This window comes from Schistocerca gregaria, chromosome 2 (genome assembly GCF_023897955.1).
Source record: "Schistocerca gregaria isolate iqSchGreg1 chromosome 2, iqSchGreg1.2, whole genome shotgun sequence".
NCBI lineage: Eukaryota > Metazoa > Arthropoda > Insecta > Orthoptera > Acrididae > Schistocerca > Schistocerca gregaria.
Genome location: NC_064921.1, coordinates 609,109,141 through 609,133,263, shown reverse-complemented (window position 1 = coordinate 609,133,263; position 24,123 = coordinate 609,109,141). Strand labels below are relative to the sequence as shown.

Sequence of the window (24,123 nt, the reverse complement as noted above, 5' to 3'; positions counted from 1 at the left end):
GAAATTTAAGAAAAAGCTATATGAGAATTATAATTGTTTGCAGTATTTAAAGTTGGAGTGGTGAAATAGGTCATTGCATGACGATTTGTCAAAACTGTGGGCAGCATAAGTTGAAAACTTGTATTTCCTACAGCACTAGATGATACCAAGTGTAATTGAAAGTGAAAGGACATGTGTCCTTCTGCTGGATGAAGAACTATTTTAAGTGCTAGTGTACCATACAATTACATGGATGGCTCTGCAGTGAAGGCCTTAGATGAGGAACAGGGACCAACTGCTGTTTGTTTGTGTGTGTGTGTGTGTGTGTGTGTGTGTGTGTGTGTGTAAATGAAAATCAGAGAGAAGGATTAGTGACTATGCCCATATGTTTATCATAGGTATTTTCTGAAAAACTTAATTTACTTTAGTTGCCATTATAATAGTTTCAGACGCATACGATAATTACCTATGTTTGGCTCCTGATTTTGAAGCAGATTTTTCAGGATGTGCACATTAGAATTTAAATGACACTCCTCTCACTTTAATTCTGCATGCCACTTGTGTGAAAAACATGTCCATTATCTTCTCTGATTTATGGAAATGAAGAAGCTTTAATGGAAGGTTCCATGACAATGTAACGTGCAGTTGCTCTTTTATTTCACATGACAGCCAGTAATGTAATATGCAGAATGTCTAAGAATGATTGTTTCTGTGTCTTCAATATGTGTATAAACTAACAAATTTAATACCTTGCCTGCAAATTCTATTACTGTAATAATTTTTGTTTCAGGAGCACGGAATCTCAGATGTGGCAATCCAACGCTGCCCACATGTATTTACACTCAGCAGTGAGACAGTTCGGTGGCGTTTAGAGCAGTTACAGGAGGTACCTGAATTTCAAGCACTGGTGAAACATCCTCGAGTGTTACGTCTGGTTCATTATCAAAACAAAGCTCAGAGTCGCTTAGACCACCTCCATGAAGCTCAAGTGCGTTGTGCTAGTCTACATGTTCTCTGCACATCACGAAAGCACTTTCAGAAGTATGTAGTATCAGATTTAGTGTAAACTTTAATCTATAATAATTTTCATTTTATTTATGTTGCTGTAAGTCCAGTCATGTTTATGAATCAAGGTATTAATTTCAGTCAGTGATGAACATTTGCAGACCTAAAAATAAGCATAAAAGGTAGCTCAAAGAACAGATACTTCCATATTACACAAATACAAAACCAGAAATCATTTTAAACAAAAATGAAACTTTGATGTGTGAGTAGATGCATTATACTACACATATCTTGTCATTCATCTGTTTTTCCATTCGTCTGTAAACAATTCGTGTTAGTATTTTGAACAGACGAATGGAAAAACTAGTAGAATCCGACCTCGGGGAAGATCAGTTTGGATTCCGTAGAAATGTTGGAACATGAGAGGCAATACTGACCCTATGACTTATCTTAGATGCTAGATTAAGGAAGGGCAAACCTATGTTTCTAGCATTTGTCGACTTAGAGAAAGCTTTTGACAATGTTGACTGGAATACTCTCTTTCAAATTCTAAAGGTGGCAGGGGTAAAATACAAGGAGCGAAAGGCTATTTACAATTTGTACAGAAACCAGATGGCAGTTATAAGAGTCGAGGGACCTGAAAGGGAAGCAGTGGTTGGGAAGGGAGTGAGACAGGGCTCTAGTCTCTCCCCGATGTTATTCAATCTGTATATTGAGCAAGCAGTTAAGGAAACAAAAGAAAAGTCCGGAGTAGGTATTAAAATCCATGGAGAAGAAATAAAAGCTTTGAGGTTCGCCGATGACATTGTAATTCTGTCAGAGACAGCAAAGGACTTGGAAGAGCAGTTGAACGGAATGGATAGTGTCTTGAAAGGAGGATATAAGGTGAACATCAACAAAAGCAAAACGAGGATAATGGAATGTAGTCGAATTAAGTCGGGTGATGTTGAGGGTATTAGATTAGAAAATGACACACTTAAAGTAGTAAAGGAGTTTTGCTATTTGGGGAGCAAAATAACTGATGATGGTCGAAGTAGAGAGGATATAAAATGTAGACTGGCAATGGCAAGGAAAGCGGTTTTGAAGAAGAGAAATTTGTTAACATCGAGTATAGATTTAAGGGTCAGGAAGACATTTCTGAAAGTATTTGTATGGAGTGTAGCCATGTATAGAAGTGAAACATGGACGATAAATAGTTTGGACAAGAATAGAATAGAAGCTTTCGAAATGTGGTGCTACAGAAGAATGCTGAAGATTAGATGGGCAGATGACATAACTAATGCAGAAGTATTGAATAGGATTGGGGAGAAGAGAAGTTTGTGGCACAACTTGACCAGAAGAAGGGATCGGTTGGTAGGACATGTTCTGAGGCATGAAGGGATCACCAATTTAGTATTGGAGGGCAGCGTGGAGGGTAAAAATCGTAGAGGGAGACCAAGAGATGACTACACTACGCAGATTCAGAAGGATGTAGGTTGCAGTGGGTACTGGGAGATGAAGAGGCTTGCACAGGATAGAGTAGCATGGAGCGCTGCATCAAACCACTCTCAGGACTGAAGACCACAACAACAACATCTTGTCATTACACGTACAAATGGTACAGCCACAATAATTAGCCATACAAGCTTCATCACCAAAGTACAAATTTCAAGTACTGTGACTACCATTGCGACCTAATGTGTTGACACTTTGAGAAAACAAGTTATACAGCTGGGCTGGAATGAGCAACATGTCTGCATTGTCGCATGCTAAATGTCACTGCTGCACATAACTTCACTTAACTTCAATGGAAATACTCTTTCTGATTAAGTGTACAAAATCTTTCCTGCAGAATTTAGTGCAAATAATCAGAGTACAGATGATAATGCATACATGTTGTACAATAAAATGTAGCAAGGTAGGCTTTATTAAAAATAAAACTGTGTTACTGAAATTACACCGTATAATTGTACAACGCAGTCAGTCATTAAAACAAGAATATCTGCAGCTCGCTAATAAAGCAGAACAAAAAACTTGTACTGTGCCCATGCAATCCATCTATTAAACAGGAGTCAATGGCCTGCTCACAATTACATGTAACGAAATGAGCAAATGTTATCCAACATGTTGTTGTTGTTGTTGTTGTTGTTGTTGTTGTTGTTGTTGTCTTCAGTCCTGATGCTGGTTTGATGGAGCTCTCCATGCTACTCTATCCTGTGCAAGCTTCTTCATCTCCCAGAACCTACTGTAGCCTACATCCTTCTGAATCTGCTAAGTGTATTCATCTCTTGGTCTATCTCTATGATTTTTACCCTCCACACTGCCCTCCAATACTAAATTGCTGATCCCTTGATGTCTCCGAACATGTCCTACCAACCGATCCCTTCTTCTGGTCAAGTTGTGCCACAAACTTCTCTTCTCCCCAATCCTATTCAATACTTCCTCATTAGTTATGTGATCTATCCATCTAATCTTCAGCATTCTTCTGTAGCATCACATTTCGAAAGCTTCTATACTCTTCTTGTCCAAACTATTTATCGTCCATGTTTCACTTCCATACATGGCTACAGCCCTTACAAATACTTTCAGAAATGGCTTCCTGACCCTTAAATCTATACTCGATGTTAACAAATTTCTCTTCTTCAGAAACGCTTTCCTTGCCGTTGCCAGTCTACATTTTATATCCTCTCTACTTCGACCATCATCAGTTATTTTGTTCCCCAAATAGCAAAACTCCTTTACTACTTTAAGTGTGTCATTTTCTAATCTAATACCCTCAACATCACCCGACTTAATTCGACTACATTCCATTATCCTCGTTTTGCTTTTGTTGATGTTCATCTTATATCCTCTTTTCAAGACACTGTCAATTCCATTCAACTGCTCTTCCAAGTCCTTTGCTGTGTCTGACAGAATTACAATGTCATCGGCGAACCTCAAAGTTTTTATTTCTTCTCCATAGTTTTTAATACCTACTCGGGACTTTTCTTTTGTTTCCTTAACTGTTTGCTCAATATACAGATTGAATAACATCGGGGAGTGGCTACAACCCTGTCTTAATCCCTTCCCAACCACTGCTTCCCTATCATGTCCATCGACTCTTATAACTGCCATCTGGTTTCTGTACAAATTGTAAATATTGTTACGCTCCCTGTATTTTACCCCTGCCACCTTTAGAATTTGAAAGAGAGTATTCCAGTCAACATTGTCAAAAGCTTTCTCTAAGTCTACAAATGCTAGAAACATAGGTTTGCCTTTCCTTAATCTTTCTTCTAAGATAAGTCGGAAGGTCAGTATTGCCTCTCATGTTCCAGTATTTCTATGGAATCCAAACTGATCTTCCCTGAGGTCGGCTTTTACTAGTTTTTCCATTCGTCCGTAAAGAATTTGTGTTAGTATTTTGCAGCTGTGACTTATTAAACTGATTGTTCGGTAATTTTCACATCTGTCAACACCTGCTTTCTTTGGGATTGGAATTATTATATTCTTCTTGAAGTCTGAGGGTATTTCGCCTGTTTCATACATCTTGCTCACCAGATGGTAGAGTTTTGTCAGGTCTGGGTATCCCAAGGCCGTCAGTAGTTCCAATGGAATGTTGTCTACTCCGGGGGCCTTGTTTCAACTCAGGTCTTTCAGTGCTCTGTCAAACTCTTCACGCAGTATCGTATCTCCCATTTCATCTTCATCTACATTCTCTTCCATTTCCTTAAGATTGTCCTCAAGTACATCGCCCTTGTTTCGACCCTCTACATACTCCTTCCACCTTTCTGCTTTCCCTTCTTTTCTTAGAACTGGGTCTCCATCTGAGCTCTTGATATTCATACAAGTGGTTCTCTGTACTCCAAAGGTCTCTTTAATTTTCCTGCAGGCAGTATCTATCTTACCCCTAGTGAGATAAGCCTCTACATCCTTACATTTGTCCTCTAGCCATCCCTGCTTAGCCATTTTGCACTTCCTGTCGATCTCATTTTTGAGACGTTTGTATTCCTTTTTGCCTGCTTCATTTACTGCATTTTTATATTTTCTCCTTTCATCAATTAAATTCAATATTTGTTCTGTTACCCAAGGATTTCTACTAGCCCTCGTCTTTTTACCTACTTGATCTTCTGCTGCCTTCACTACTTCATCCCTCAAAGCTACCCATTCTTCTTCTACTGAATTTCTTTCCCCCATTCTTGTCAATTGTTCCCTTATGCTCTCCCTGAAACTCTGTAGAACCTCTGGTTCTTTCAGTTTATCCAAGTCCCATCTCCTTAAATTCCCACCTTTTTGCAGTTTCTTCAGTTTTAATCTACAGGTCATAACCAATAGATTGTGGTCAGAGTCCACATCTGCCCCTGGAAATGTCTTACAATTTAAAACCTGGTTCCTAAATCTCTGTCTTACCATTATATAATCTGTCTGAAATCTGTCAGTATCTACAGGGTTCTTCCATGTATACAACCTTCTTTCATGATTCTTAAACCAAGTGTTAGCTATGATTAAGTTGTGCTCTGTGCAAAATTCTACCAGGTGGCTTCCTCTTTCGTTTCTTAGCCCCAATCCATATTCACCTACTACGTTTCCTTCTCTCCCTTTTCCTACTGCCGAATTCCAGTCACCCATGACTATTAAATTTTCGTCTCCCTTCACTATCTGAATAATTTCTTTTATTTGATCATACATTTCTTCAATTTCTTCGTCATCTGCAGAGCTAGTTGGCATATAAACTTGTACTACTGTAGTAGGCGTGGGCTTCGTATCTATCTTGGCCACAATAATGCGTTCACTATGCTGTTTGTAGTAGCTTACCTGCATTCCTATTTTCCTATTCATTATTAAACCTACTCCTGCATAACCCCTATTTGATTTTGTGTTTATAACCCTGTAGTCACCTGACCAGAAGTCTTGTTCCTCCTTCCACCGAACTTCACTAATTCCCACTATATCTAATTTTAACCTATCCATTTCCCTTTTTAAATTTTCTAACCTACCTGTCCGATTAAGGGATCTGACATTTTACGCTCTGATCCGTAGAATGCCAGTTTTCTTTCTCCTAATAACGGCATCCTCTTGAGTAGTCCCCGCCCGGAGATCCAAATAGGGTATTATTTTACCCCTGGAATATTTTACCCAAGAGGACGCCTTCATCATTTAATCATACAGTAAAGCTGCATGCCCTGGGGAAAAATTACGGCCGTAGTTTCCCCTTGCTTTCAGCCGTTCACAGTACCAGCACAGCAAGGCCGTTTTGGTTATTGTTACAAGGCCAGATTAGTCAATCGTCCAGACTGTTGCACTTGCAACTACTGAAAAGGCTGCTGCCCCTCTTCAGGAACCACACGTTTGTTTGGCCTCTCAACAGATACCCCTCCGTTGTGGTTGTACCTACGGTACGGCTATCTGTATCGCTGAGGCACGCAAGCCTCCCCACCAACGGCAAGGTCCATGGTTCATGGTGCTATTGTCACACATCATTTATGCATGGGCTACAGTAAAAGCAGTAAAATGTAGTTATGAAGGACACATTATTAAAATATAATTCTGTCTATGTAACCAAAAGGTACGCAGTACCATTGTATAGTACAAGCAGTCATTAAATGAAAAAGTCTGCAGCTCACAAATAAAACTGAACAATTTTTTTACCTTTCTCGATGCATATACTCTTCCTACACCATCCACCTGGCAAACGAGTGCACACAGGTGGATCCACAATTACTCACCATGAAATAGAGAAAAAATGGTTTATTGGATATAATCAGCACTATAATCACACATACCATCTACTCATATGAGCTACAGATGAAACAGATTTAACAAGGAAATGTTAAGATATATCTCACAGTGGTGCTCACAGTACTCAAAGTTTGTAATTGATGACGAAGCTTGTGTAGCTGTTTATTGTAACTGTACCATCTGTATACGTAATGACTCAATATATTTAGTACACTGCATCCACTCAGGTACGGAAATGTTATTTTTGTTTCAATTGATTTCTGATGCTGTTATTTGGGAAATTTGGAAATATTTGTGTATCAAGCTACCTCCATATCTTTGTTTCCAGGTCTGAAGATGGTCGGTCATCTATGAGTAAAATTAATAACTTTATTGATTATTTTTTGTGGACAGAGATTGGATTTATAATAATATAAATATTTCCTGGATCACTGGAATATCTTACTGTGACCATGTTGCAAGTTGTTTCATTTTATTGTTTGTTTCACATATCAGCATTCAACAATTTTTTTAAGTACACTTTACGTTACAGTTTTAAAAAAATGTTCATGGTTAACTCATATTTGGACATTGTTGCCATCAGCAACTTTACTTATTATTTAGTCAGGAACACTTGTATATGTATTGGAATATTTTGGCTTGAATCGTATAGTTTTATAAATAGTGAACAATGTCTGCAATTATATATGCTTATTTTCAGTACCATAGAGATCCTCACAGATGCAGAGATCTGGAGTAATTGTTATCTTGCAGATAAAACCGTGTGCTGTTGCAGATATCTGCAGGTTACCTGCTCATATCCGCAGTAATAATTGCTTTGTTTCTTACAATACACTTCTTATCCAATTCTGTTACTTACAGTTATAGGAGGCATCATGTAGGACGACATTTCCACACATAGAGGTGGAGCGATAGGGAAGTGTGGAAGGGATAAGATTCTCGTAAGCCGTAGCAGCAGAGGGCGGGCAAACAAAGTCCACATTGCCAAACCTTGCTGGTGTAGACAACAATCAGATTCATCTACATGCCATACATTATATTACGTATTTGGATCCATGAGGAGAATAGTAAATGTTATAACTGATTTTGATCAGTCATCTTTATGAGAGAAATTTTAATTCAAATGATGAAAATGCTGCATCCAGTACTCCACAGCTTTACTTTGCATAATGTTGGAAGGCAAGAACAATTGACGCAGCTTTTTGAAGGTGTAAAGTACAGTTTTTCTCAAGAATGTGATTGTCTAATGACAAAGCTAACAGAACTGGTTACAATATTTGTTATTTTTGTGTGATTATAAGTAAAACTGTAATATGGAGAACTGAAAATGGGATTTACATGTTACAGATTTTAAACATCCAAGCTTTGCAACTTTTTCATTGTGGATAGCAGTAGATTTTGTAGATGCAAATTTCAAAAAGTTGACTTACTTCATTCACTAATTTGCAGTGGCATTAAAGCCTTTGATGACTTTTCCCAAAGGAAGAAAGTGTTTTTCACACAGAAACTTGTAATAAGGGTAGAACTTCTTGGAGACAATTCATTAAACAGTTGTTTTCAATGATCAACTGCATTTAAGAAACAACTGTATCATTCATCATTAAAATAAGAGGAAGAGAAATTCTTTACACTAATCAATGATCCATTCTATCGGGCACAGAAATGAGTGAGGTACTTAGCTACAAAAATCTTTGACAATGTAATCATTCAGGTGAAGAATGTAATGGGTAACAAAATTAACTTCAAACACAAATTGAAACCATTATACGTGTGTTCTTCTCATACATAGAATTTTTTGAAAATGGGTAACTTTATAATGTGTTTGTGTCTTAATGTACTTAAATGTGTACAAGTAAAGGATTACTGGTAGCAAAGATTAATGAAAAAGATTAAAGTGTAAATTGTCAACATGTTGTCATATTCTTACTGACAAAAATCATTATGAGTGCAAACTTAACACATTTCACAGTGCATTTAGGCACCACATTTATTGTCCACAGAACAAGCAAATAACCTATATCTTCTTCAAATAACTAGAGTTAATGCTGCCTGATAAGTACATCGAAAATGACCGATATCTCGACAGGTAATCCTGCCTGCTATTTTAAGACATTTTCCAATTTGTACCTTGAAATTGATGTTGTTACTTGTCAAAAAATGGAGTTTTCGAGAAATTTATCCTGCCGCTTTCTCGCAAATGCACAGTAAATGCTGGGAAAATCTTAAAGTTCACAACTAACAAACCAACTGATATGCTTTGGGAAATGTATCAAAAATTGTAGTGATGTCACTCATGAAAGGTCAACATCTGCATACTCCTTAGGATACAAATTCCTAGCCAATAAAGGTCAGGACATTTTCATATACTATGTACACAACTGATATTTTGACACAAAAAACACATGGTTTCTTTTCAAATCATGCGTCTTTAAAAATAAGAATTATTATTGCGTTTGTTCCAGAATCTACGTCATAATACCATTGTCATTGCTATCTGAATCTGTGTCCGAACCATCTGACTGTAAATATACAGTGATGGATCAAAGCATCCACCCATCTTCATCTCCCTTTTAAAGTCCTCTTCCTGAAGTTTTCTGGTGTGCCACACACAATCTGGCCACCCCGAAGGGTATATGTTGTCTATTGCTTCATGCAGAAGCAATTCAGTGTCTACTACCTTGAATGTTTTGTTTCTTCCTGCCACGTGGTCTTTAACCTGTGCCCAAATTAATTCGATCACGTTCCACTGGCAGTAGTATGTTGGTAAGCACAAAACTGCATGGCTACACTCAGGTGCAAGTAAGTCAAGTTCGTATGACTGCCAGTACTATCACTCATATTCCAGCAGCTTTTCCTGGAATGATTTTGATTCACCCATGTTTCATCTTGGTAATACACTGTTGAATTACCTTCTCTTATTTCGTGCATCTTTCTCATGAATGTGACACATGCTGCAGCTATGTCACTTCGTTCCATTAGAAACTTTCTCCCGTCATTACTTTCAGAATGTTTGAAATCAATGTCTTTGAAATTTTTTTTGCACTGATGAAGCGCTTCCTTTGAAGCCAATTTTCTCAGTCAGATATTAACCATTCATATAATTTTCTAAGACGGAGCCCCTTAAAACATTCTTGTCAAAGTCATCCATTTGTCTTACAGGTTCCTTGAGATGTCAATGATTTCCGGGTGACATGAAACCAACTTCTCATGGTGTCTCTACAGCTCTGACACTTCATTTATAATTTGCTGTGCAGTTCTCTTGCCTACACCACATGCCTTTGCATTCCATTCTTGTGTCCTTAAAGTGTCAACAATTGGGGCCCCACTTTCAGATTCAATGTTGTAAACGCGCTAAATATTCCCTACGCCTGACATATTTATTTGGAAATCGTACTAACACGTTTAAACATGCACATTCACAGCTATACAACTGTAAGAAAATAACATCGACAGTTGAATGCATAATTTGCTTGCTCTGTGAATGAAACTGCATTGTTATGAAGTATGGCAACAGTGGAGTTGGATGAGATAGTAATTGCCTGGCACTCACTGCCCCCACATCAATAAGGAACTGCGCTGTCTCGAGAAATACATTTCCACAAGCAATTTCTTGTTCACAAGATTGATGGTTGTTTTTGTCACAGCTACCTTCAAATTTGGGGGAGCGGGTCTTGAAGAAACTTTTGTGTGTCCCTATATTTGAAAAAGGTAATTACAATACTTTTTACTGCCATGTAACTTGTGCCTAGCTATGCAGAAAGAGAATTAATCTTACTGGCTGCCAGTGGTTAATGGAGGGGGATGTGCAGAACAGCTGAATATCGGACTGCCTTCCTATGTAAGGCGAACTTTAGTGAACAAAATTGCATTAAGCAGCACTGTACGTCTGTTGTAATGCCAGCTGAAAACTTGAAGTCTGTGGTCCCAAGTAAAGCAGATATCAGTTTCTGTCCTTACCTTCTGGCTATGACCTCTTTAGCTGCACCCAAGGGACCTGCATCTGGTGATCACACATTACCAAGGCTTATCTTTCATGCAGTCTGTGAAGCACGTTCTGGATGAAAACCCTGGTCACAGGCAACCTGAGAAGTGGAGTTGTCAAGTTTCTGCTGCCATTAGTTAACTCATTGTAGTGACTGCATGACTAGCTAGTGAGTGTGGAGGAGTAAACGTTAGTGAGATTGCCCTAATAAAATGGCCACCGTGGCCATAAGATGAAACAAGGTGATTTCCCATTATTATGAGGAGCCAAATTGAAATAGTCTGTATTTGATTGCAATGAAAAAATCAAAGCAATTTTGGCTTGTTTTGCCTGTTAAAAAGTTTTCTTGCACTGGACACAAAACTGAGACTTCAAATTTGTTAAAATGTGTGTGAGGCAGAACAAAGTATTGTAATTACATTTTTCAAATATAGGGATGCATAAAAGTTTTTAATGTAGTGATCAGCTTTGACAAAACTAGGCCTTCTTCAGTTCGAAAGTGTGGAGAGAATGGTAGCTATCAGTGGTATCAGCTGGTCTGCGTCATCAAAATTGTATTGATAGCTACAAGTCCTCAGCATACAATACTGTATCATTTTTGCATTGACAGAAATCAGCTGTCCACTTTGTCAGTATATGAATGTACTCACATGACAGGAGTGAACACAGAAATTGACTGCGTGCTAAGGTTGCTCAGTTTTATAAACTCTGTTTTTCTTGTATTTTTATTATTAACACCTTAGAAGGAGTGATGCTACATTGGCTGTTATAATGATTTTATAGTTGATGATGATGATGATGATGATGATGATGATGATGATGATGAGTTCAATCAAAGCAGTAGCACACCTCTGATTTATTAGCAGCTCTTGGTGTTGCATAAAAATGATCTTGTTTTTAAATATTTATGATGTGCACATCTGTTGCTGTAACCACTATAAGCAAGTCCAGTCAGCCTATCATTCAAAAGTGGTTTTCCAGTGTAAAGTGTATTGCTGTTTAAGGCAATATGGTGGTCCTGACTTGCGGGAAATTGTCTCAGTAAAGGTTAACTGGCTAACAGCATGGACCTTTCATAGTAACTAACACTTGGTTATGCCCCTAAGGGGAACCTAAGCAAACATTACTTCAACATGAATTTATAGGTCATGGATTGGAACCTGAATACTGTGTTCATGCCCCAGACATGTGTGTTTTAACTACTGTCTTCTATCTTTCCATTTAAAAATAACTCATTTTTCAGATTTTTATCAGTTGTTAAATGCAAATCCTTTATTACAAAGTATTATAGAGGATGTGGTTGTGCTCTGGTGGAGGATTGAGAGTTGGGGGTGAGTCAGAAACTGCCAATAGGTAGAAAAATCCCATTACTAATTTGTTATAAGCTCAAGCCCTCATCTGACTGTGGCTGGAAGGTGGACCTCAAGCCAAGATTTTACAGCAGCAAAACATTGTCATAAGATGCCTGTTCCTGTTAGGCTCAGTGGGGCCCAGGCACGTTGCAACTTGGCATAGTCAGTGGCCCTCGCTGTGGTCAAGATAAGTCGGGTGCTCATGTGACAGCTGTCACTGCTGAGTATGGGATGTGAAGTCTCACCCGACCGCAGTAGGTGACAGGTGCAGGCATCCGGGGAGCAAATGCCAGAACAAAGGTTGGCTGGCATTGGTGGGTTCCCGGTGGCTAGGGGAGGCTCTGTTCGACCGTCAGTCCATCAGGTGTTGGCTGGACCTCTTTGACAGCTGTCAGGATGATGGTAGAATGGGGGTGACACCACAATGGAGGCCAGCATGACGATTTGATGACTCACCTGTTCGATCGATTGATGACTGTATGACTGTCCTGGTCAGACAGCCGCTATTTATACATGCCAGAGCAGGTCTGTTGTGGTGTGGTCAGTGGTAGCAAAGCACTGTTAGGCTGCTGAAGTCACACACTCTACATGTCGAAGTGCCACCTGATTTCGATAATTGTCTCGGCAGGTGGACAATGATGGCCAGTGAATGCAAGTGATTTGTTATATGGCATTGAGCCCATCTACATGGATGTTTCTCTGCAATATGACTACTTTTTATTTTGTTCACACATATGACCTATATAGGTTTGTAAATTAAGGACTTCATATCAGACAAAGCAGTAATCTAAGTTTCTGCCTTGTGATGGTGTAGTATCTCCTGCAATAAGTCCTATTATTTTTGGGGAGTGTACAGAAATGATTCAGCAAGCCTCAATTGCATTCTAAGCAAACAGCATATGTCAGTGTATAAACATTCTTAACATTGTACTTATATCAGTCAGCACTGACAACATTTTTTATTTGTGTTAAGATATTGAGATTCATTCATCATTTACTTCTTTTCTTATTCATTCTTCATTTACTTCTCTAGTGCTGAAGGTTGTACCTTCATGTTTAGTTTTTGATGTGCAGGTCTTATAAACAAACTAATAATACTTATTCCAATCATATTTGTTCTTGTAGTGCTAGTAGAAAGTAGTATCAGTATGTAGTTATTACACAAAACCGTTGTTATCTCAGGTACGTGACCGAGGGATCAGACAGGACAAAAGGAATGGATATAATGTATTATCTGTCCTCGGTACTGAAAATAGATGAAACAATCATTCGCCATTCCATGCAGCTGCATCCTTTTTATTGTCATGTGCCACTTGTGAGCATAAAGAGCACATTAGATCTTCTTTTGGAACGGGGCTATACCGAGCAACAGATTTTAGAGAATGTGCAGCTTCTTCTCTATCCAAGGTGAGTCTTAATGGGTATTTTATTAATTTTAGGATATCACTGTGAAGAAATAAAATTATATTGATCAAACTAATAAGCATTTGTGACTTTTGGAGGTAAGGTACTTTTTTCTGTTTTAAATGCACCATAAGTATATTTTTTCATTAAATGTGATTGATGGGACAGTGTATAACATCTAACAGCATAGATATGTTGTCTCAAAATCTTGACCTGAAGAAGCTTTCGGTGTCATTTCTGTGGTGTACATTACCGTTTATTGAAATCTGTGCTATAGGAAGTGTATTATTATTTAGTGAATTGTGTTTATTGATAACCAAATGATGAAAGAAATTTATCCTACAGTTGAAGTCTTAATGCTACTTAAAATGATAGCAAAAGGAGATGTTAGAAATCAAGGTCACCAAATCCCTGAAGGGTCTGTAGCACTTTGAGGATAGAGCAAAAAGATGAATAAAACAGGTAATGGAAAATCCAAGGTGGAACAAAAAAGTAATAGGATGGGAATCTACTCACCACATAAAAGAGGCATTGAGCAGCAGGCAGGCATGTTTGAACTTCATTTTAAAAGTAGACTAAGCTATCAGATGAAGTCCTTCAGATGTAGAAGCACATGCACAAACAGCCACAGTAATTGATCTCAATTGTAATGGGTAGTGAAGGTACAGAACATGTGAGACAAGGGGCCATGGAGGAACAGGATAGAGGTGAAGGGAGATGCTTTGAAGCTGCTGTTGGGAGTGTGCAGTGATGAAGCGAGGACAGGATAGTGGGTTGTTAGGTGCAACATTGGGACACTGCGCTGGGGTAGCAATTGTGTGCGAGACTGGAGAGGGACCAGGGAAAGGGATAGAGGTAAATGGAGACAGCGACTAGCAAAGGTTGTGGCTAGATTGTTAGAGCAATGAAGTACATGTTATAGGGAAAGTTCCCACCAGCACAATCCTGGAAAGCTGTTGTTGCTATGTAGAACACAGGTGGTGCAGGCTGACAGTCTTTGAAGTTGGACACATTGTGTTGGGTGGTGTGCTTGGCAACTGGGTGGTCCATCTGTCTTTTGGACACAGTTTGACAATGGCCATTTTTGCAGACAGATAGCTTATTAGAGGTCATGCCTACAGACTGCCATACAGTGCCAAATTCATATCCTTGAGGGGAAAGAAACCTTGTTTCGCAAAGAGCCTAGTATCCAGTGCACATTAGTCTATCAATTATTCATATAAATAAAATAGAAAGAAACTTCCACATGGGAAAAATATATTAAAAACAAAGATTCCAAGACTTACCAAGCGGGAAAGCGCCGGTAGATAGGCACAATAAATAAAACACACAAACACACACACAGAATTTCTAGCTTTCGCAACCGACGGTTGCTTCTTCAGGAAAGAGGGAAGGAGAGGGAAAGACGAAAGGATGTGGGTTTTAAGCGAGAGGGTAAAGAGTCATTCCAATCCCGGGAGCGGAAAGACTTCCCTTAGGGGGAAAAAAGGACAGGTGTACACTCGCACACACACACATATCCATCCGCACATACACAGACCAAATCTGTCTGCAAAAATGGCCATTGTCAAACTGTGTATGTGCGGATGGATATGTGTGTGTGTGCGAGTGTACACCTGTCCTTTTTTCCCCCTAAGGGAAGTCTTTCCGCTCCCGGGATTGGAATGTCTCCTTACCCTCTCCCTTAAAACCCACATCCTTTCATCTTTCCCTCTCCTTCCATCTTTCCTGAAGAAGCAACCGTCGGTTGCGAAAGCTAGAAATTCTGTGTGTGTGTTTTATTTATTGTGCCTATCTACCGGTGCTCTCCCGCTTGGTAAGTCTTGGAATCTTTGTTTTTAAATTATTCATATAATTTTGAAACACATTCTAAGTTTATTTCTGAATGAATCATAAGTTGATTTTTGAATGTGTGCGTAGTGTACATCATGTCTCTGCCAGGGGAATCCCAGTTGCATCTAGAAATAAACTTTCCTACAGACAGAAGGAGACAGGGCTTTATGAGCTGAGCGTAATAAAGCCGAACAGGTGAATGCCAATTGCTGTTTGTTTTTGTGGTTGACTGGATTTGCAAATGATCCATGTTGCTGTATAATTACTAACCAAATCCATAGATTCAGGCTACCAGAGTGGAAATAAACTACTAACAGGTAAGAAAGATTACGTATTATCTTCTCGGTGTATCCAAGAAAACGAAATTTTTGGCCAGACAGCTACAATAGTAAGGGCCAGTTGTACGGTCCTCGGTAGCAGCCGCCTAAGTTCTATCCTAGGAGCAGTGTGGAAAATTACAGAATTAGTTATGACAAGATAGTTTGTTAGAATGAGGAAGGAGAAGAAATGGGTACATCATACAAATTATGGAAGAGTATGACGATTCCAAATTTATATAAATATTTCTTACTACTACTATTCGATCACATACTTGAAGAGCTGAAGCGTATGAATGAAATGTGAAACTATTTCCTAACATAAAGCTTTTTGCTTGTGATAGGCATTTGATATTGGTACTTCGTGAGTTATACTCTGTTGTGTTATAAAAATAACGATTTGTGCCAAAATAGTCTCATTTATTTGGCACGTGTTAGAATTGCTACAATTTTAGACAGGCCTATTTCATGAAACTTCCTTGCAGATTAAAACTGTGTGCCCGACCGAGACTCGAACTCGGGACCTTTGCCTTTCGCGGGCAAGTGCTCTACCATCTGAGCTACCGAAGCACAACTCACGCCCGGTACTCACAGCTTTACTTCTGCCAGTACCTCGTCTCCTACCTTCCAAACTTTACAGAAGCTCTCCTGCGAAATACTTGCCCGCGAAAGGCAAAGGTCCCGATTTCGAGTCTCGGTCGGGCACACAGTTTTAATCTGCCAGGAAGTTTCATATCAGCACACACTCCACTGCAGAGTGAAAATCTCATTCAGGCCTATTTCATTTTATCTACACATAATCAGATTGAGATACCACACCAGTCTTGGATACTATTTGTATTAACAGATTTTTCAGTATTAGACAATGACATTTCAATTTTTTATGTAGCAAAATGTTTGACGAACTTTGATGAGGTAATAGATTCTTTCCCAGAAAGTAAAGCAGGGCATCTAAAGCTGTAACAAGATTAAAGAGGAAAAAGTGCTAGTACTTAAGTATTGAAGAAATGTGTACCGTCTTCCTTGTCTCTTGTCTATACTGTTTTTATGTTCCTATATTTAATTTTATGTCACACAAAAAAAGCAAGTTATTAGCTAATAGGTAATACAGAGTGCAAATTTCGAGAAGAGTTCTTGTTCTCCTGGTTACAAATAATACCATCCAATATTAATTTGGAGTTTTTATATAAAAAAAGGGGGGGGGCTGGATGTCACAGTGGCTGACTGGGAGCAGGAGATGCACCACAGGTCATTTTAATTCCCATTGTCCTGAATGTAGTTTCATGGCATCCATTACAAAATATTACACGTTTGAATTCCATAGAGCAAAATACAGTGACATGCGATAGAAGAGTGTTGTGTGAAGAGGCGTGGCACCACACCTTGGCACACTTACCTAGACTTTTCAGTACCAATATCTCTGGAACCACAATAGATATTGACAAACAGCTTTCACGTGTATGAATGTACGGCAGGGGCTCACGAAAGTAAATAATGTGAGACATTCTAACGCATGCGCAAATATTGGTTTCAACACAAATACCCCATATTGTTCCTTATGCAATCAATAACATGAGAGATCACAATAATAATGGCTTTGGTTGCATCGAAATGTGCCAATTACATCACAAGAAATTGGATTACGAAGTTGTCACATTAAATGAACGAAACACGCCACTGTTGCACTTCCCATGATGCAAGCGTGACCCGTATGTTGCTCATAATAATAATGTGGTTTTACTTATGATTGACTCCCAGAATGGCTCCTTCAAAAAAGCCACAGCTGATTTCCTTCCTCATTCTAGTCATTCTAGTCCATTCTGATCATATGCGCAGTCTCTAATGACCATGCCAACCTGATAGTAAATCCTAATATTCCTTTTTTGTATGACATGGAATCTCCATTCACAACAACTAAGAAATGTTGGATTAGTGTTGTGGGACACTGTGTGAAGAGAGAAGTGCATAATGTTTTACAGAAAACTAATATTATGATATCACATTAAATTTCAGGTGTCACTGTTGCTCTCTGTTATTTTTCTGCTGTTTTATTACTTGGAAGAATTTTAAGAATTATCCTTTTCTTTTAGTACTAATAACAAAAATGAGAGTAATAACATGTAGATGTCATAGACTTAAAGTTTCAAAACTAAGGTTTTCTTCTCTGTAAATAACAAAGTAAGAGAAGACATGATTCATGCAGGAAGTTACAAATTACAGAAGACTGCCAAAAAAAGTATAAGAAAAATGTAAAAGTTGAATTTTTTATGAATTGTCAAGGCAACCACTTTCTGACTTGCTATCTTTGGGGCTCACATCAGGATATTCAGCCAGTTGTCATACACTACTTTATGATGTTTTGCTATCAAAAGGGGCTAGGATTATCAAAGATTCACCCTCCATTGCTTCTAGCTGGTGGCAATTATTCCAAATTCAAAGGACACAAAATAGGATTAAAACTGCATTACATTTGTAAATGTATTTGCAGATGAATCTGTAAAGCTGTTCATAAAACATGTCACCTATATACAACAAAGTTAGTCTCTCATTCTTTCTGCATAAATTATATTTTTTTTTTACAGATCTGATGTGGAAGATGAACTGAATAGATTGCCATGTCGAGAGGAGCTGTTACCTGAACATTTGTGTGTGGACTCAGAAGATTTTTGTATTTTGAAGGACCACCACCTTGGACTGTGTTTGTACTTCCTAGAAAGGAGGCATCACTTCACAGGAAACGGAGTGTGGCCAACAAATGCCCATAAGCATAAAGCTCTTTCTGCTGGTTCAGTTGAAGAGACTGACTTAGCTTAAATATTTACCACTAACTATTCTTCCCATTTGCAGTTTCGGTGGTTCATACTGTCCTACTAATGTTGGCGTACGTTGATATAAATTCACAGGAGCTCTTCATAACACTGATGAAAGAATATACCATCAGTATATCTCTCAGTTCCTTCCATAAACATGAGAGCAATTGCAAAACAGCCCATAAAAAATCACCGAAATTTTGGTAATAGTTTGGAAAATATTTTGGTAAAAGCAAATCATCATTCTACCATCCTCACATGTATAATACTATTTAAAATACATTCTTGTAAATGATAGTTATTATAACTGCTTTCAGTGTGTTTAACGCCAAAGATGATTTTAATTTTGCTTAAAGAATGTTATTCCTTGAGAAACAGAGCAATAATTGCTCTAAGATATTACATATTGTTGTCTTCTACAGTTAGTTAATAAAAATATGACAAATAAAAATGAAGTTTTATATAAATAAAATACTTCTTTATTCCAGGATTGTACCAGTACCAACATAAATTAATTCATACGAGGTTTGTCCAGAAAATACGTATAAAAGTTGAATAATAACTTTAGTTTACAATTATTCAGGTATTACAATATGGTCTCCTTCAAAGTATTCGCCTTGAGGCGCGATACACTTCTGCCAACGCCGTTTCCACTGTTGATAACATTGCTGAAAGTCTTCAGTTGTTATGTTGTTCAGTTGCTGTGTCGTTTCTGCCTTGATGGCCTCCACATCTCCCGAGTACCGCCCCCCAACACCATTTTGCATTTCGGGAACATGAAGAAGTCACACGAGGCTAAATCGGGTGAGTAAGGTGGGTAGTCTGTCACGGTGATTGAGCTTCAGGCCAAAAACTCGCGCACAACAAGCAACGTGTGAGCGGGGACATTGTTGTGATGAAGGATCCACCTGCCCCCTTTTGCCAACTCCATTCGAACTCAGGCCACAAGAGCTCTGAGACGTGTCAGAACTTCAACTTAAAAATTTCAGTTCACACTCTGGCTGGGAGAGACAAATTCCTTGTAAACACTGCTCCTAGAATCAAAGAAAACAATCAACATTGTCTTCACATTGGACCTTGATTTTCGCTACTTTTTTGTTCTCGGTTCTCCTGCTAGTTTCCATTCCTTGCTTTGAGATTTGAGCTCCACATCGAATTCGTAAAACCAGGACTCGTCTCCAGTGATGATTCGGTTGAGAAAGTCCCCCCGTTCCTTTGTTTCCAACCAATCCTCACAGCACTCAATCTTCTTTGCTTTCTGTTCTGGCATCAAGAGCTTCGGTACGATTTTCGCACACAATTTCTTCATTTCAAGTTTTTGTGTCAGGATTTCGTGAACAATTGTTTTGGGGATTGACAGCTCGTCAGCAATCATTCTGACTGTCAATCTACGATCTTTAAGAACGCAAGCCCGAATTCGTTCAACATTTACCTCAGAACTCGATGTCGATGGGCGTCCTGGGCGAGGGTCATTGTTCACTTCTTCTTGGCCATCCCGGAACCTTTTTAACCACTTGTTCACGGTTGGTTCCTTCAGAGAATTGTCTCCATAAACCTGTTTCAAACACTCAAAAATCTCACGGCCATTCTTGCCTAGCTTTGCAAGAAACTTGATGTTGACGCGCTGTTCCTCAATCAGAGAGAGCTCCATGCCGATGGCAGGTGAAAAAGGGTAACTGTCAACAAGCTGCCGCGCACTCCCACCTTCACGCAGAGTGCTCTGACTCGAACTGAGCGTTGATGGGATTGATTACAGCAGTAGTCCCACATGTTGGTGACTGCACCCTGTAACATAAAGACATTATTCAACTTTTATATGTATTTTCCGGACAAACCTCGTACATCACTTTAGTAATTCCTATTGTGGGATCAGCTTTACTTATGAACTTGTAGTGACCTAGACCACTGCCCCTCAGTGTAGTGCATTGTTGTGTGGTGCCACTAGCATTTATTTACAGTGGGCTGTCAAAATATGTTCATGCCAGCCACCAGAGGTGTTGCATTCTGCAACATCACTGTTACTCGTAGACTGAACGTTTTACATTCCATGGTAATAAATAGCACATAGTGCCAGACCAATTGGCTTTTCAGTTCTTTTTAGGGACAGTTCTTTCATAAAGTAAAACTTCTCAAAGCTGTATTCCCTGTCGACAAGATTTACCATCCTGTACATGAGCGAATAAAGTATTAAGAATTGTTCATGTATGAGCATGTCACATTTTGTACACCCGCTTGCTAGATTGCAACTCCCATGATTAAATTGGTTGGATGGACTTACATTCGTGGTCGTTCCGAAACTGAGGACTCCGACATTATTTGAACACGCATAATAGCATTGGAAGGACATGTTTATAACATAATGGACTGGACTTGTACCTTCTGTCTTTCGGCTCACTGTGTGGTTACAACCCTTCTGGACACGTAATCCATAATTGTGGTTTGCACAAGTGGAAGCCAGTTTTTTTCTAAGTGGACATTACAATAGACTTTCACTGCCCACGTAATAGAGACTTAAATAGTAAAATATGAGAATAGGAATTTTCTTTGACTTATCCAAAGCATTTGATTGTGTGAATCATGAGATTACGTTACAGAAATTACAATTCTATGGCAAAAATGGAACAGCATATGAGTGGTTTAAGTCATATCTGAAGGACAGGAGGCAAAAAGTTTCTTTATATAGTTTAAGTGATTTAGGAAGTTTGGCATTTCATCTAACTGGGATAAAATTACATTACATGTTCCACAGAGTTCGATCATTGGTTCCCTTCTGTTATTGATGTAGATGAATGACCTCCCTTCTTATCTGAAACAAGAAGGTAAACTGACACTGTTTACTGATGATACAAGCATCATTATTAATCCAGTAAAAGAAACTCCGATAAAAATGATACAAATAATGTCTTTGGAAAAGTTATTAATTGGTGTTCTGCGAATGGGCTTGCTCTGAACTTTGTAAAAACACATTTGATCTCATTTTCTGCTGCAAGGAGCACAGTTCCTTCACTAAATATAATGCATCAACAGAAGGCAGTAGCCAGGGTAGAGCATACTAAGATGAGAATCTTAATTGGAAAATTCATATTTTGGGTTTTCTAAAGCAGAGAGGTTCAGCAACTTTTGAAACCAAAATAATTGCCAATTTTGAGAAAATAGAAGTTAGTAAGCTAACATACTTTGCATAAGTTCACTCACTGATGTCAAACGGAATAATATTTTGGGGTAATACAACAAGGCAAAAAGTATTCACTGCTCAAAAGAATGTTGTTAGAATAATGTATGGGACTCATAGTCACACATCTTGTAGGCATCTGTTTAAAGACTCAGGAATTCTTACAACAGCCTCACAGTACATTTACTCAGTAATGAAATTTGCTCTCAACAACATGGACCAGTTTAAAAACAACAGTGACATTCATGACTATAATACCATCTTTGACACAGAAAGGGGTGAATTATGTTGCTGTAAAACTTTTCAATAAATTACCAGATGAAATAAAATGTCTGACAGACAGCAGTAATAGTTTCAAATCAACTCTTTCTATACCATAGATGAATTCTTGAACAGGGATAAATAAATCAATAGGTATAATATGTAACAATATTATGTAAAGGAAAGTTACCTCTCAGCTTATAGCAGAGGTGCTGAGTTGCAGATAGACACAATAAAAAGACTGTCACAAATAACGGCCTATAAGGCCTTCGACACACACACACACACACACACACACACACACACACACACACACACTATTTTTGAAGAAGGAATTATGTTTTGAAAACTTTATTTGTGACAGTCCTTATTTTTTGTGCATATCTGCGACTCAGTATCTTTGCTATATGGTGAGTAGCAACTTTCCTTTTCACAATATTGTTACATTCCCTCCTGGATTTTCCATTATCCCTTTCCACCCTGAACACCTTTCTTTTTGAAAATGGTGAATAAAGTTGAATTCTCTGTATATTTGGGCATAGTAGACACTGGGAAAAATAATAAAAAAATTCTTCCATAAAAAATGTAGCAGGAAAACAACTAGCACAATCGTGAGGGTCAGGTTTTATTTCACCAAAATTATTCTCTGACTTCCTGCTATTTGTCTGATATTATAAGTTACATGAGGAACAGTTATAAATAAAAAAATTATTCTTTCATTACTTTTATTTATTAGTTATTATAAAAATGTTACATAGATTGCAAATCATAGTCTGTGGCAAAAAAAAAAAAAATAATAATAAAATCTTTTCTATTTATTTTGTAACACAAATTCATGGCTCAGGCTGCTTCACATTTTGTGAAATAATTTGAAACAGTCCTTTCCTTTTGCAAGACATAAGTACTGATTGCATTTTATGCACTTTGCAATTGCAGCGCTCATACTGATATGTTCGTGGTGACAAAATATCATACACTGTCGGCCAGTGATCATACCCATCGTATCGCTTGTCCAAACCCGGTTTCGGGTGGAGTTTGTAAACTTTTGCCTTTGTGGAGGTACTTAATGTATCATCTAACTCTTCAGCTCTCCTCTTTCTGTCTTGACATGACAAAAGAGCCTCAGCTAGGGACATTCTAAATTTCAACAGATCGATAATGTTCTTTTTGGCAGTTTGGTTTTCACTACAGTGCTCTCTGTAGAGAAACCGGCAGTTGACCACTAAAAGGTCTATGAAATGCAGCAAACACTTGAATGTCCATTTTCTGGTTCTGAACCACATTCGGTAACACTCAACCTGCTGGTCATGAATGTCCACGCCACCCATTTTGGCATTGTACTGCTCAATTACAAAAGGGCAATCTACATCAAGATAGTGACCCTTCTGCTTACACCACCTTTGAACTTTACATTTTGGCTCAATGCCAGCACAAGTGGATGCTATCACGACCCTCTGACTGTCCTGCCACTCAGTAATTACTACAGCTTCATCTGCTCTAACATATGAATGGCACTCTCCTCTTTTCATTCTTCCCTCTTTCAAATTAACATTCTTGATTCTGTTTACCATTATTGTGCCAGTAGCCTCAATTTCCTTCTCCTTAAGCTTTACTAAGAGAGGAATTGTGGTAAAGTACCTATTAAAATAAACAAAATTTCCTTGTGGGAGAGTCTGTGTTAGTCGTAAAATAAAAGAAGGGCCTAATCCTAATGACTTATCACCCAGAAGTGTAGTAGCCCCCTCATAAATTTCAAGATCCAACACTATACCTGATGCTGAGGTCATGATAAAGTGTTTAAGACCTACAGGCCTTGGTTTTCCTTTAATATATTGCTTCAGTTTGCAACACCCAGTAAAATGGATCATTTGCTCATCAATACTGTAGTAGTTAAAGCTACGTGGCAAACTGTGACATCTTCTTACTGTGTCGATCACTGGCTGAACTTTCCACAGTCTATTAGTTTTAGCCTCTTCAGGAGGTTTTATAGTATCAACAAAGTGCACATTATTCCTGAGTGCAAAGAACTGTTCTCTAGACATAGTGTCACTAATAGCTGATAAAGAAATAGATTTCTTCGAGTACATGGGTAGCCTGGGATACATTATTCACCCTATCATTAAATTTATCCCAAAACACACCAGTTCATGAGCTGTAGTCCCCAGGGATTTCCCTGTCTTTGGAACACTATACATATTTGTATATTTCGCTGCCTCTTCAAAAAATGTTTCACTGAAATATTCACAGAAATATTCAGCAGGAGTTCCAATTGGTGAAGGACTCTAGAATAAAAAGAAGATATTTTAGTAAGAAA

At 38.4% G+C, this 24,123-nt stretch overlaps 2 protein-coding genes across 3 annotated transcripts in view; one reads left to right on the top strand and one right to left on the bottom strand.

Annotated features, from left to right (window-relative positions):
• LOC126334573 (transcription termination factor 5, mitochondrial) overlaps nucleotides 1-19,080 on the top strand; it is a 53,097-nt gene extending 34,017 nt beyond the window's left edge. The window contains exons 5-7 of one of the 2 annotated variants that reach the window (XM_049996959.1): nucleotides 770-1,020; nucleotides 13,195-13,419; nucleotides 18,149-19,080. In XM_049996959.1, the coding sequence (XP_049852916.1) occupies nucleotides 770-1,020; nucleotides 13,195-13,419; nucleotides 18,149-18,380 (708 nt within the window). In that variant the 3' untranslated portion in view covers nucleotides 18,381-19,080. The remainder of the gene's footprint in view (nucleotides 1-769; nucleotides 1,021-13,194; nucleotides 13,420-18,148) is intronic. The other variant, XM_049996958.1, reaches the window with a different exon arrangement.
• Nucleotides 19,081-22,642: 3,562 nt separating this feature from the next.
• On the bottom strand, nucleotides 22,643-23,851 carry LOC126335895 (piggyBac transposable element-derived protein 3-like). The gene has a single exon (XM_049999366.1). It carries the CDS (start codon nucleotides 23,849-23,851, stop codon nucleotides 22,643-22,645), a length of 1,209 nt encoding a protein of 402 aa, XP_049855323.1.
• Between the last annotated feature and the right edge of the window lie 272 nt (nucleotides 23,852-24,123).

Bases quoted from the DNA above. Each gene is read 5' to 3' on its own strand.
- LOC126335895 (XM_049999366.1), bottom strand. From the start codon at position 23,851: ATGTCTAGAGAACAGTTCTTTGCACTCAGGAATAATGTGCACTTTGTT.